General features: G+C 40.7%; 1 protein-coding gene across 1 annotated transcript; it reads right to left on the reverse strand.

Annotated features, from left to right (window-relative positions):
- Window positions 1–2,048: 2,048 nt before the first annotated feature.
- Window positions 2,049–12,599, reverse strand: LOC132331805 (cytochrome P450 2J6-like). Its single transcript, XM_059855626.1, has 9 exons — window positions 12,210–12,599; window positions 10,733–10,895; window positions 9,447–9,596; window positions 8,231–8,391; window positions 7,085–7,261; window positions 5,451–5,592; window positions 5,068–5,255; window positions 4,498–4,639; window positions 2,049–3,411 (listed from the first exon to the last, which is right to left on the reverse strand). The coding sequence occupies exons 1-9, from the start codon at window positions 12,378–12,380 to the stop codon at window positions 3,233–3,235; spliced, it is 1,473 nt and encodes a 490-aa protein (XP_059711609.1). The 5' UTR covers window positions 12,381–12,599; the 3' UTR covers window positions 2,049–3,232.
- Between the last annotated feature and the right edge of the window lie 1,015 nt (window positions 12,600–13,614).

A 13,614-nucleotide genomic window follows, 5' to 3' on the forward strand; every position in this document is an offset into this window, starting at 1 on the left:
GTAAATCAAGTCAAGCCTAATGCTAGATCCCTTTGTACCATCCCTGCAAATATACCTTACCTCGTTCAGCGAGTTTCCAGACGTGGCTGTGAGTTTTACTGAGATTAATTGAAATTAATTTTCCACACTGTACAGAATGCTACAAAATAGTCAACACAAAGCTGGCCCTAGCACTGAACACAGTAAAGGAGGAGGATCTGGATGCCAGGAGGTGCTCTGAAAGCAGACTTCCCCCTCAGGCTGTGGTACAACACCTTTTTCAGAACCAGCTACTCCATCTCCCTTCTCCTGCCAAATGCTCATGTAAACACTTAAACTTGAGCTCTCTGATATTCCTGCTGGGTGTGAAGATGAATGAGATTAGAAAGTTAAGGCTGCCCTATCAGAAGGATAAATGAAGATATAAAAATTGGCAGTTTGTTAATGGTTACACTGGTGAGTTACATGGACCTTACCTCTTACGATGTTCGGTGGTGGGACACCCAAATCCTGCATGCTGTCTTGTAATTAGTCTGCAGTCAGCCAGGAACTTTGTCTACCATGCAGCCAATAATGTGAGTGGTGCTTTGGGGTACTTGGACTCCTAAATAAAGCTGCATTCCATCTTCTGACTGGTGTTTCTTGTGCTGAACAAGCTTCCTGTAACTGGCTAGCTGCCTGTGCATTGGGTCTTTGCAATACCCTCTTAGCCCCCACAGAATTATAAACTCAGCTCTTACTGTTCTTCCATAAATTATGACTGTGAGCTGGTTTGGACTCAACAAAATAACCCACAACAACAAACAAGCAAAAACCCCCAAAAAACCCCAAATCAACAAGCAAAAACTCCTGGCTTTGTAAGATTTGCCCTCTGGCTATGAGTTTACTGTTAAAAGTAAGGTGTAATTCACCTCAACAAATGAGAACCATTTCTTACAGTGTGATGTCAGTCTGGAGAGACATCTCAAAGAACTGGGAGACAAGGGTGAAATGAAACTTGCCCATGCACATTGGAAAAAGGTTAAAGAGCTGACCTTTTCCTAGGTACAAGTTTTATTTGCAACTCTAACAACATTACTTGCTGATTCAAATTGTGGTGCTTATATCTCCCACTGTTTGATTTACACACCAAACTGCCTTAGTTTTTAGTTAGTTTTTAGTGAAATGGCAAAGCTCTTCTTCAGACCTCTTGTTTGACATCCCCTGTGCTCCAATCTCTGTGTGACGAGGCTTATCTCATCTGCCTGGCTTATATCATTGGCTGTAACAGACACCCAAAGTAAACACAGTATTCCTTATACAGTTCTACTTTCAAAAGGTTGCCCTTGTTTTATTCTGCAGGACATATGCAGCCTTTTGCAGATACATCAACTGTATTTTACACATGTTGAAACTCAACTGTCTACAAATATCCATAAATCTATTCTTATGTGACCCTCAAGTTTGTTATTACTTTCAACTTAATCAGCTGCAAAAGTTATTAATGTAACATTTCACAATTATGAATATAATGGAGATAATAATATAAATATAATGAAGACAAAAAAGAAGTGAGAAGATAACAACATTTCAGCCCAAGGATTTTATGGGGATGGATTTCCTCATCTTGGGTTACCCACTGTTCCCAGTTCAAGGCAGCCCTTACAGCATGGACTTATATGCAGATCTCACACACGATGACAAATGGTAAAAGTGTGTGTAACACCAATTCAACTAGTATATTATCTGACTTTTTTAAACATGAAATTTCATTTTAGCACTGAAGAAAATCAGATTTCCTGTTTACAGTGCATTTTTCTCACCTGAAGACATTTGGCAAATGAATGAATTAAGCTTTGAAATGTGACAGAGGCAAAACTTTTAATCAAAGGGAAGTGAATAGCATTTAGTGCATTTTGGTTCATACTCCAGAATTACAATTGCTTAGATGAGCATCTTTTTCTAGTTTCCCAAGATATGTCTCAGCAGGCACTTGGTCAGGGCATTGTCTGAAAGTAAGATGAAATTATTCAAATGGAAAATATATAAGAGTGTGACATAATAATGAAAATAAATGTTCAAGATGAAGATTAATATGAAACTATTTTAATTCTGTTACAGAACTCAAACACAGCCATGGTGTGTCAGGTGAAAGTTCAGCCAGTCTCATGTTCTGACAGCACACAATTGCAGGTGACTTAGAAAAGTTTGTAAGAACAGCACAAACGCCAAACACTGTATTGTTATTAAACAACCCTAAAGTAATTTTCCTCATGAAGATCTATCCAATTGCTTTTTGAACAGAAAGAGATGCTTAGTACAAATCCTGTGATGAGGCTCAGATTACCAACACGGCATGTGCAGTGCAACCCCCTCTGGCTCTTTTGACCCATCTCCCTTTTTGTTGCTTTTGTCACCTGCCAGAGAGACAGCAAAAGTTACCTGTTCTTTCACCTCCTGTTTGTTCAAGAGTTTCTAAACTTCCTCAAATACAGAAATAGTTTCCCCAAAAGCATAGGCTGGTGCAACAGATAATTTCTTTTTTTTCAAAATGTAATCCCATAGATGTCAGGTTCCCCCACTACACACCAATGATTCACTGGGTCATTCCATGAAGCCTCCACAGGGACAGACAGTTTTGCCTTGGCCTTTGAAACAAAACAGTTCCCCAAACAACTTATTTGAACAGAAGTGATAAAAAACAACCCTTGCTTTTAATTTCTGGATGGATCCAGAATCTACCAACTTTTACACAAGGCTGTCTTTGTCTCCAGTGTCTGCTTTTTCCTTTTGCCAGGGTAAATAGTTTCCCTGGAGTCTGGCATTTGTCCTGCTTATGGCTGTGGCACTAATATTGCTACCCAGGAGAGGCCCATCATGAAAGAGAAAGAAAAGCACAAGAAAAACAGCAGAGGATCTGGGTGGCAGACAACTTGCCAGTGCTTTCCTGTACCATAACTTAGCTGAGTTGAGCACCATATAATGTTAGGCAGCTCTTTCATATCTATCAAAATTAAATATTTTAGGCTTTCTGGATTCACACACTCTGGCTATCCTGCAAATATAAAACAAACAGCCCTTCCTGCAGTTCTGTGACACGAACTCACTTTTAACTGAAGCAATCACAGTGCTTTAAAAGTAACACACCCAGTTGCACATATTGCCCTGGAACAGACACCTGCAACATGATTTCAAAACCTAAACCGTATTATTACGGATGACGGAGTTAAAGGTGGGAGTCCTCCTGCAGGGAGCAGCCTGTGGCTACTGCAGCCTAGCGTGGGATGGCACAGAGCCGGTAGGGGTGGGGCTGCAGAGTGCCCCCCATGACGGGCTCCGTGCTGACCTGGGTCACTCCCTCGGGGAGGCGGAAGGTGAACGCCCGCAGCAGGCTGGCAAAAAAAATGAACAGCTCGGTCCTGGCCAAGTGCTCCCCCAAACACACCCGGTGCCCTGCAGAGGGTAGAGGAAAGGACAGTGAGTCTGTAGGAATTTTTCAGTTTCATAATCACTTAGTTTATTCCTGTTGAAAGCAGAGGTAGGTTTTGGTTTTTGTTCAAGGAGAACAACTTGAATGCCACAGAACTAAAACTATGTGAATTCCCTTTCAAAAAGATCCCATCCACTGTCCTGGGTTAGGGGACACAAAATGAAAATTTCAATGAAAACCCATGAGGTGCCAACATAATTTCTTTCTGAACTGACAGAAAAAAACTATTTTGCTTTTACAGACGATGTTGAACTTCAGGACCACACACAAAAAATCTGCCACCTCTTTGCACATGCTTTAGTGAGTTAACATCAGCAGAGCAAAATTACTTAGTAGTGGCATTTACAGTTGAACAGAGGCTCAGTCACTTTATAGGCAAAGCATGAGGCCTACTGTTCATTTCCTAGGATTCCCATTCCTTGGTACCAATGGTGTAAGCAGAAAAGGTGACTATTACATTCACATTCACACATAGCAGACAAATATAAGGAAAGGAAAAGCTATTTGGATTAAGAAACCACTTCGGTGAGGTCATTTAAGTGACCATCAACAAACTAAAAACTCAGCAGGAACTTTACCGCTGGGTTTGATTATTTACTGTGCATTGTTACCTTGTTTCCTTCTTTTGCAACTGGATTTTCAGTTCGGTAAACAAGAACTTAATCCTGTGTTCATCAGGGTGCCTTCTGCTTTTCTTTCCGCTTATTTCTTTAAAAGGGATTGCAATAATTCCAGTACACACAGGACAAATTACTTCTCAGGAAAATAGCTAGGTGTAAAGAATACTACAGACAAAACTTGTGTATGACTGCAGCATGCAGCCAGCCTGAGAGGTTTGGGAGTTTGAGTGGGATTCCCACCACAGTGTCCTATGAACAGTTCGAGGTCTGACAGCACAGAAGCCTCTCCTTTGGCAGAAACAAGTGAGGAATGTTCTTTAAAAGCAGCAAACAGCAGAGATAGAAGATGTTATCTGAGGAAATACCATGATCTCAGACTTTATTCATCATCTCATCTGCCTGGTCAGTTCAAACTGTCAATGCATTTACCTGCTGAGAATGGTAGGAAAGCTTCTCGAGATACAAAGTTTCCTTCTTTATCCAGAAAATGGCCAGGGTTGAACTGTCGAGGTGTCTCCCACTGCTCAGGGTCATACAGAACAGATGCTATATTTGGTATAACAATGGTGCCCTGCAAAGAAGAAACTGTTGCTTCAGTTCCTACTACTAGTTCCTGTCACCCATAAGTTTAAGCCTGTTGGATAAAACTGTTGTTTGTTGGCATTTGGGCGAGTGCCAGGCTGGGCAGGGATGTCTTAACCAGTGCTTTGGCAAACCAATTTCTCCTCTCAGTTCAGCCCCAGCCAAGCAGAGCTGGTTTCTGCAGTTGTGATGAAGGGCACAAACTTGAGGCATCCCTGGCAGAGGGCTTTTCAGCTGTGTGAGCAGCTACATGCTAAATAAAATACTTCTTTCATTCCTGGTGCCACAGATAGTAACTCTTCCCCAGGCACCGCATTCCTGATTTTAATGGAGAGTAGTTTATAGATGGAGAACAGGTTACAAAACTGAAATGCCTCTCTGCTGAAGAAAGAACAGAAGCTGAAAGTGTTTCTGTACCTTTTTGACAGGGAATCCCAGCAGAGTTGTGTTCCTCACGCACAATCTGGGGACCCCAACAAAGACGATGTTGCTGAAGCGCTGGATCTCATGAACCACAGCGTTTGTGTAGGGAAGTTTTCGCCGATCCTCATAACAAATTAACTGCGAAGGACCCAGAGCAGCATCCAGCTCCTTCTGCACTTTCGCTGTGGAGAAATATTCACCACTTCAGAGGAGAAAAATGCATAAAATACTTTAGGTGGTCACTTTTCTTGGAGAAACAGAAAAGCGTATTATTTTAACATCAGACATTAGGTTTATACCCTGTGATCTAGTATTATTTAATGCCTGAGTTTAGTATAGGATAATAAAAATAAACAGAAAAACCCCACCACTCTCACCTTGGATGTCTGGATTCACAACCATATAGAGCAGTCCCCAGTACAATGTAGTGCTTGAGGTCTCTGATCCACCAAGGAAAAGATCATTTATGACATATACCAAATTCTCTTCATCATACTTGGGCTTGACCCCCTCTTTAGACTGTAGATGGTGATAAAAGTTGAAGTTAAAGCATGAAAATTTGGTTATCCTGTATGACCTCTGTGTGAGAGCTGAGAGACTTCCACAGCTGGCATGTGCACAAAGAATAGTCAAAATAACAGCTTTGGATGCATACTAAGAGCTTAGTAGTTTCCCAAATAGGCAGAGTAAGTCTACATTGTTGTCTTTCATGAGGTGGATTATTCTTTCATCACAAAAAGGCAATTCTGTGCTTGATGACCTAATGACAAAAACTTCAAAGCACACTACAAGTTTGCAGTTGGCCTAGAGCGCACTTATAAGCAAGCGCCTTACAACATGTCACTCCTTGGCCTTGGTATCTGATGGTGCTAGCAAGTGCCAAAGGAAAATGTATCTGAATAAAAGGATTTCAACAGATCATTTTGAGAGTAATTTCTTTTCTCAGTTCAGGATAAATGTGAACTGATGGGTAAGAGGTACCCATGTATTTCCTTCTGAGTAATAAGGGAGTAAAATAAAAATACAACTAGAGAAAATACATTAGGCAAAAACATTTTCAAACAAACAGATGGCAATAAATTGCACCACTGACACCAGAGAAAGCTGCATCTTTGCCTCTAAAAGGCTTATTTTAGTAAATCTTATCATATTCACTCAGATACTAAGTGTAAGATGATGTGTCAGTTCCTTTCAGAGCCCATGAGCCAACACTGTGAGGACACAGCTGCCTGACTGGCTGAAAGCTTATGACCAGAGGTAGAAACTATATAAACTTCATCTACCCTAGGAAAGAGATGCTTCTTTTACCTCCTGAAAAGTTTGAAACAGAAACCAAAGTGCTCTTGGCAGAGCCTCTCTGGCTCAGTCACTTCCTGCTATGGAAAATAATAGCCTGGGCAGGGAAGAAAATTAATGCTGATTATGGCATTGTTTGTGAAATTGTTTTCTAGGCTGTCCAATTTGAATATAGGGGCCAAGCCAGCCATGGCCCAAACAGTGGGGAAATTAGAGGTAACATAGGGATAATGATTGCCTGCCAAGGGAGAAACCAGACAGTTATGTGGCACAAGGACAGGCAGTATTGGAGCACGCACACTGGATCCCAAAGAAGCATGCCTGCTATTTCAGGGCAGTGATTTGTGCATGTGTATTTAATCCCACTGTAAACGTGAGCCTTCCTGTAGAAGATGAGGTGGTCTACCAAAGCTATGTAGCCAACAGGAATAAACTGTCTCATGTTTATTACAGGATTGAAGTATACTCATGGATATTTATGGAAAGCACATAAGAGCTCATGGGTTCACCATGATGGTAATTCATTCATCTTACCTAAACACAAAACTGGATGCCTTTCTGAGACTTGTGAGTTAGTAAGAGCCAAGTTATTGTATTCATGTTAAGAAGCTTATGAAATGTAAGAAGCTATGGTGGAAGGGTCACACTGAGTGATTTAATGGTCTGTTTGACCTTATACTTCATAACAGCATTATCAGCCAGAATGAACACTTACTTTCTCAATCTCAGCCAGGTAAAAGTCAATGAAATCCTGTGGTTCAGCTGGTATCCCTCTCTCTACATGTCTTCTGATCTCCTTCCTTGCAAAAGAACTCAGGACATCATAGCAAGACAACACCTTCTTATGAGGCCCAGGGAGGCGACACAGCAGCCAGGGCAGGATTTCATACATCTGCAGGAGGGACACACAAGAGGTACCATGGATTCAACCAAAAGGCTGAATTGTCCTGCCCAGAAATATTGATAGTGGAATAAACAAATTAGCATTGCTTTGAGCAGATTTTTGCTATCATGTGGGAAAGCTTTAATAGAATTTTGACTCAATTCCAGGGATCAAGGCAATTCTGACAACACTCTGCTCATGCCTCTTGGCTAATGAAGATCACTATGTGACCTCACTCCTGCACAGCTGGAGACCCCAGCTCCCACACACTCAAAATGTGAGGATATCCTTTCTGGATACAATGGGGCTTCTAAGATTAACAGGTCTGCAGCCTCAAGTAACTGCTGGAATTTTTGGAGCTCACAAAAGGAATTATGGTCTGGGTATCACTCTAAGATAAGGCTAATTTAGTTTTCCTAGTCAGAATCTTCATGACTGCTAAGGAGCAATAATTGTTCTCATGGTTAACAATATTGCATCCTCAGCATGCTGCATCTATTTACACACACATTTGTTAGCTCTAAGTACTGTCCTCTACCTTGGATAGTTCTGTCTGTGCAGCATCTGCCATTCCAGCCTGCCCAGCAGAGAGCAGTTCTATCTCCTCTCCTTGCTCTTTCAGACCCAAGAAGCAAAGTCTCTCTAATTTTAAGTGACAGTTTGTAGGTTACTTCATTACCACTTCTCCAACCTTTGTTTCCCTTCAGAATCACAACAAAAGATGTCCAGGACCCTAGAATATGTCTTAGAGATGATTACACTTCAGAACCTGCTGTAACACTTCACTGGATTTAAAAGGAAAATACTGGTGGAAATACACTAAGATCCTGTTTGCCTTTTTCATTAGTCTCCAAGGACACTTCTTAGCTCCCAGCCAACATTTGTCTGTTGCTCTGTATTTAGTGAAGACCCATTTTTGTATCTGTGCTTTCACTTTCTACCTATTTCAGGAAAAACCCCAGCATATGATTTACTCACCTGATGAACAAAGCTGCCTGCAAACCTGAATATTTTCTCTGTGGCATGTATCAGTTCATGGAAGGTTTTGTCCTCATCAGAGAAGTGATATCCAAAAACCACAGCACAAATTACATTTGAAATAGAATGGAAAAGAGGGAAAGAAGGATCCACAGGTCTTCCTGCAAACACAGTAATTGGAATTCACTCTCAGTGTTTTTTTCAGGTGATCCTTATACTGATAGGACTTGATGTTATTTAAGATTTAATTAAATGTTCTCTTTATCCTGCTGGGGTGTGAATGAGGACAGAGATGTGGCACTAACACAAATTAAGGAAAATAAAACGTAGTCTTAAAATAAAGAACACAGTTAAACTGTTTCCTCATAGCTCTAAAACAATTTCAGCCCTTCCTGTGAAATAATGTTGTACAGCTGAGTCTGTTCTAGGGTATCACATCAAATCTGCTGTCTTCAGCTGTGTGGAGAGAATGTGAGAAGGAAGTAGTGCCACTGGAGATGAACTAAGGGAAGTCAGTGACAGACATGTTCAAAAATGTAAAAAAATAATTACAAGGAAAACCTGGAGGAATGTGGGAAGGTTTAAGAAGAAGAATAGATAGACAGGAACTGCAAAGTAAATATAATGAAACTATTACAGTCTCAGCTGTGAGCAGTAAATCATATCTCTGTCTGATTTTTTTTTCTGAAGCTTTGAAACAGATTTTCACAAAAAGTGATTTGGATAGAAATCATCCTGTCATGGACTCTAGGATTAACCTGATAACCCACTGAAGTTCCCTCTCACCTCCTACTTCGTTTCTCTTGCCAGTAGTTACTTAGCCAATAGTTCCTTAGCCAGATAGACATTAAAATATGCAGGGCACCCAGTGTCATTGAAATTTAAGGAAATTACTAAGCTCTGCAATACTGTTCAGTAATCCATGGCAGGCAGCCTGAGAATGGCTTGGCTGTGCAGTTCAGCAGCATTGTGTCATTGCACAATATATCACAGACAAATTATCTACCCACGGAGCTGGAATTTCAGAAATTTCCAGCTTCACTAGATGTATGAAGAGCTATATAAGAAGGAAATACTTGTGATTCCAGGCTCTATCTGCTCTTGTGCTTTGATAAATTTGGATACATCCCCTAGAAGGGGTAGGTAAGTTTGCATACTGAAGATATGGATCCATATCTAGACTGAAAAGAACCTGATTTCTTAGCAGATAAAATACCTTTGAGGTTCCCAAAAAACTCCACCAGGTGAGAGGCCTCCTCTTGCACTCGATGCTCCAGGCCTTTTTTCCCCATTCCCAAATTGCGTAGAGTCATTATTCCAAAACGCCTCTGCTGCTTCCAGGAGCGACCACTTGCAAGTATAATACCTGAGGGTGTTCCCTGGCATGTCAATTTTTGCCACAGACATGGAACAATTCATTTAAATATATATTATAAAATACATGGAATAAATAAGGGAATACAAGTATCTTTAGTTGAAATTATTGGTAACAAAAAATCATAGCCAAACATATCCAAACTATAACTAGACCACACGTTCTTAACATTGAACATAGTTAATCACTGAAAAGAGCAATCTAAGGATTTTCTGACTGTGCCATTTCTTGTTGTCTTAAAAAACTTGAAACACCTTAAGATGCCTTTTTAGGAATTCTGCTTTAGCCATACTCAAGTAATCATTTTCAAGACAGGAATAACTGCATGAATTTCCACAGAGCAGAGTTCAGGGCAGCATATGTTTGTGGAGATATAGATCAATTAATGTGATGGTTGTAGGTTGAGGTGCTGAGGGTGAAAGATAAGTGACATTTGGGCTCTGTTTCTACCCTGGAAGAGATAACACTCCATTAATTGTTAGATTGCACTCCTGGTCACCTGAAGAGCCCTGAACTGCTTCTGGGTGAAGGCTTCACCCAGCTTTGAACAATCTGTGTCTGCTTTGGTCTAGCAACTGCAGGGACAGAAAAAAACCACTGCAAACTGCTGGAATACCCTAAGAAGAAGTAGGCTTTCCTGTGTTGCAGGCACACTCACAATCAAAAGGTATTCACAAAATGTTTGGGGGTGTCTTCAAGTACAGAAATGTGTATTCTGAGGTAGGGATTTATAGGTCTCTTGCACACAATGGAGAGTGTTTGGCAACCATAATGTATGCAGTTACCAAACAAGCCTTGCATTCATGTGCTGTACAGCAAAATCATGTGTACCACAAGGGATTAGTCTGTGATGAGGGCAAGATTGCTGGGTTCTAGGTTGGATCACATACAAACACCTTGAATACAGCAAAAAGGTCACAAAGAAACAGCCTGGAGTGTTTCCTAGGCTAGGGAAAGCTCAGTGCAAAAGGCACCACGGCTGACAGTAAGATATTCTCAAAAAGCCAGTGGACGACTTGAACAGTGTCTGATGGAAGATCATTCTGAATGGGAGGGCAGAGTCTAACAAGGCAGAGTAGTTTTCAAGTCAACATTCCTTTACACTATTAATGGCAGGAAAATCTCACCTTTTCCTTTGGCCAGTGCTCTGAAGAAAGGTGACACCAGCCTCCCAGAAACATCTTCAGGGTGTGTGGTCATGCCATCCTTCACTGCTTGAAATCCATTCAGTATAATCACTGGGACCCACCCAAACCACAGAGTGTACATGTTACCATGAGTTTTTGCCAGCTGTAAGTAGAAAAGGCGCCAGAAAAAGAAAAGATCAATCCCCATATATAGATCTCAAACTGCACCTGCTATTCATCAGCCCAGTGGACAGTTTTGTGCTGAAAACATCATCCCCATGCATATAATTGTAGCTAGAAGTAGTTGTTTTGCTGAGAATAAGGCTTTCAGCAGCCAATTTTATTTGCCCCAGGGGGAAGTTATTTTCTTTTCAAAGCACATTCTGCAGAAACTCTGCAGCAACAGAAAGAAAACTTTGTACTTTATGTTGCTGTGTACTTTATGTTGCATTGCCTCCAACCCCAACATTTTGTACCTTGTTAGTTGAACAGCCACACTCTGCACCACCCTGGGGCTCTGTGCCTCCAGCTAGTCCTACCTTTACAAAATGAAATTAGCTGATAAAACCTGCACCATCTGTGTGCTCCAGGAGAGGACATGGACATGGAAATTAACCAACAGCCATGAAGTACCAGTGGGCTGCATTTGAATCCAGGGTTTCCTCATAGTACTGAGGAGAGCACTTACCATTAGCCACAGCAGAGGTATCCCAGCAGGGATGGGTGTATGGCAGAGGAACTACAATCATGCATGAAAAAAGCTTTGTACAAGTATGGACCCTGCTCCAGCACACCCACAATGATACAGAAATGGTGGCAGACAGTGTTTAAGGTGCCATGAAAATGACATCCGGCGGATCGCACCAGACACTTGCTTCTCCTCAGATTTATTTACATTGTGGATTTCCTCTCCCTGCTGGAGCATCACAGCCTGAGCCTGCTCTGCACTCATTGGCCTATGTGTGCTCTCAGGCATCCACCTGAACTAGAGGTCACCTGCAAACCATTAGAGGAATTGCTGCAGCTGTCACTAACAACAAACAATTTTCAGGAGCTGTAGGAAGTTAGAGAGTAAATGCCCCTCCTGTACTACAAGCATGCATGCACCATATTACCCACTTTGTGATCAAATTAGGCAATGTCAGTGAGAATTTTAAAAAGTATCATGTAGGGATAGCAGATACAGCTATCACTACAGTGGATACAGCTTCACACTTAGTTTTAGATTATTGGTATTCTTCAACTTTAATAACAAGTCATAAACTCTGTCCCCTAGTTGACTTGATTCTTAAGGGCATTAACTTTGTAATGAAGAAGACATATTCCACATAAGAAGGTGACTCAAATGTAGGAATCAATTGCTCTTTATATGTCCACACCTTGTCTGTAACTTTCACAGACTTAAAACCTTCAACTAATCACAATTTTTAAAGTCATGGCTAAAAATAACTGATTAAGAGCATATTGAAACAAATACCTCCATCAGAAGATCCCGATGAAACTGAAAGTTCAAGTGCACCAAGTTTCCAAGCAATGGGAGAGGAGTTGGTCCAGGAGGGAAATGCTTGCAAGCTTTTTGCAGCCTGAAAAACTCAACAATTAACAAAAAAATTATCAGGACTATAAAACCTTGTGTTATTGTTAGCATTTCTAAGCTATTTCGCCAGCTGATTTATAGCTGTCTCTATCAAAAAGGAGGTACTGGAGCTGGAAAAAAGTAATCTTGCTTCTTGTTCCACCAGTTTTGTCTGCAGACTGAGTTCTACAAAGTCTCAGCTCCTTTTCCCTCCCTCTGTCCCTCCCTCTTCATCAATGCCTGCCCTTTTCCTGCACCCCATCTATTTGCCATACTGAGATGTATCAAACTGACCCCTGATCAAAAGCACATCTCCCTGCTTTCAGCCAGCCTCAGTATCAGAATGTGGAATCACTTGTACTCAAGGTATTTTTCCTGAAGTTTGTGTCAGGGAACTGCTGGTGTCTGTTGGGAGATCTGGATTGGAGTGACAGCAGGTGAGAGCCCTTGCTCACCACTGGACATGAGATGAGTGAAACTCAGTTTCATCTGTTTTGGGAACTTAAAAAACATACTTAGTGATTTGCCTTACAGTGACTTAATTCAGATTAAGACTATTACATATAGGTTAGACCACACAGTTACATAGAATGTAGTTACAGTAGCATAGAGTATATATTTACAACAGGTTAGATTGGATATATGGTATGTACTTACAATAGGTAAGATATTCCAGGCATTTTAGTCACAAGAATTATTTAAATGTGGTTGTAAATTCAAATTTGCCTGCCAGTACATGCAGTTTACACAGGAAAAAACAAGTGTAGTTACAGACTAAAGATGCAATTAGAAGATGAGATTGCTACATGTGATTTCTGAAAAATTGGCCTTGAGCGTTCAAACTTTTTTTTCCAGTAAATGGAAAAAATAAGCTCCAAGTGAGCACTAAGACAGAGTGCTTAAAAACTCACATTGCAATTAACTATTTTTTAAAATTACAACATTACAGTTTTCATATTCAAAAATAAACTAAATATGAAATTCCAATTCTTTATGTATTTTTTTTAAATGTAACCTAATTGAAAGCTTCATGTACCTTGATTTATTTTTCGACTTTTTTAGTCAGTTTCAGAATCCTGGCTATTATTACTAGTTCTCAATAACTTTACGGGGCACATTAAAAATCTGCCCTCTGATAATGAAGGGATTCACACTGAGTTTGAAGCACAGACAGGGGGAAAGCTCTGTGTGTCAGTAACCAGAGGATTCAATCTTGCATTGCAAAGAGAAAGTGTCTTCACTAAAAATGCATTCAAGTCTGAACAAGAAACTGCTGTGCCTTCCAACGCCGACATAAACGTGGTAT

Source organism: Haemorhous mexicanus, chromosome 10 (genome assembly GCF_027477595.1).
Source record: "Haemorhous mexicanus isolate bHaeMex1 chromosome 10, bHaeMex1.pri, whole genome shotgun sequence".
In the NCBI taxonomy this organism is placed as follows: domain Eukaryota; kingdom Metazoa; phylum Chordata; class Aves; order Passeriformes; family Fringillidae; genus Haemorhous; species Haemorhous mexicanus.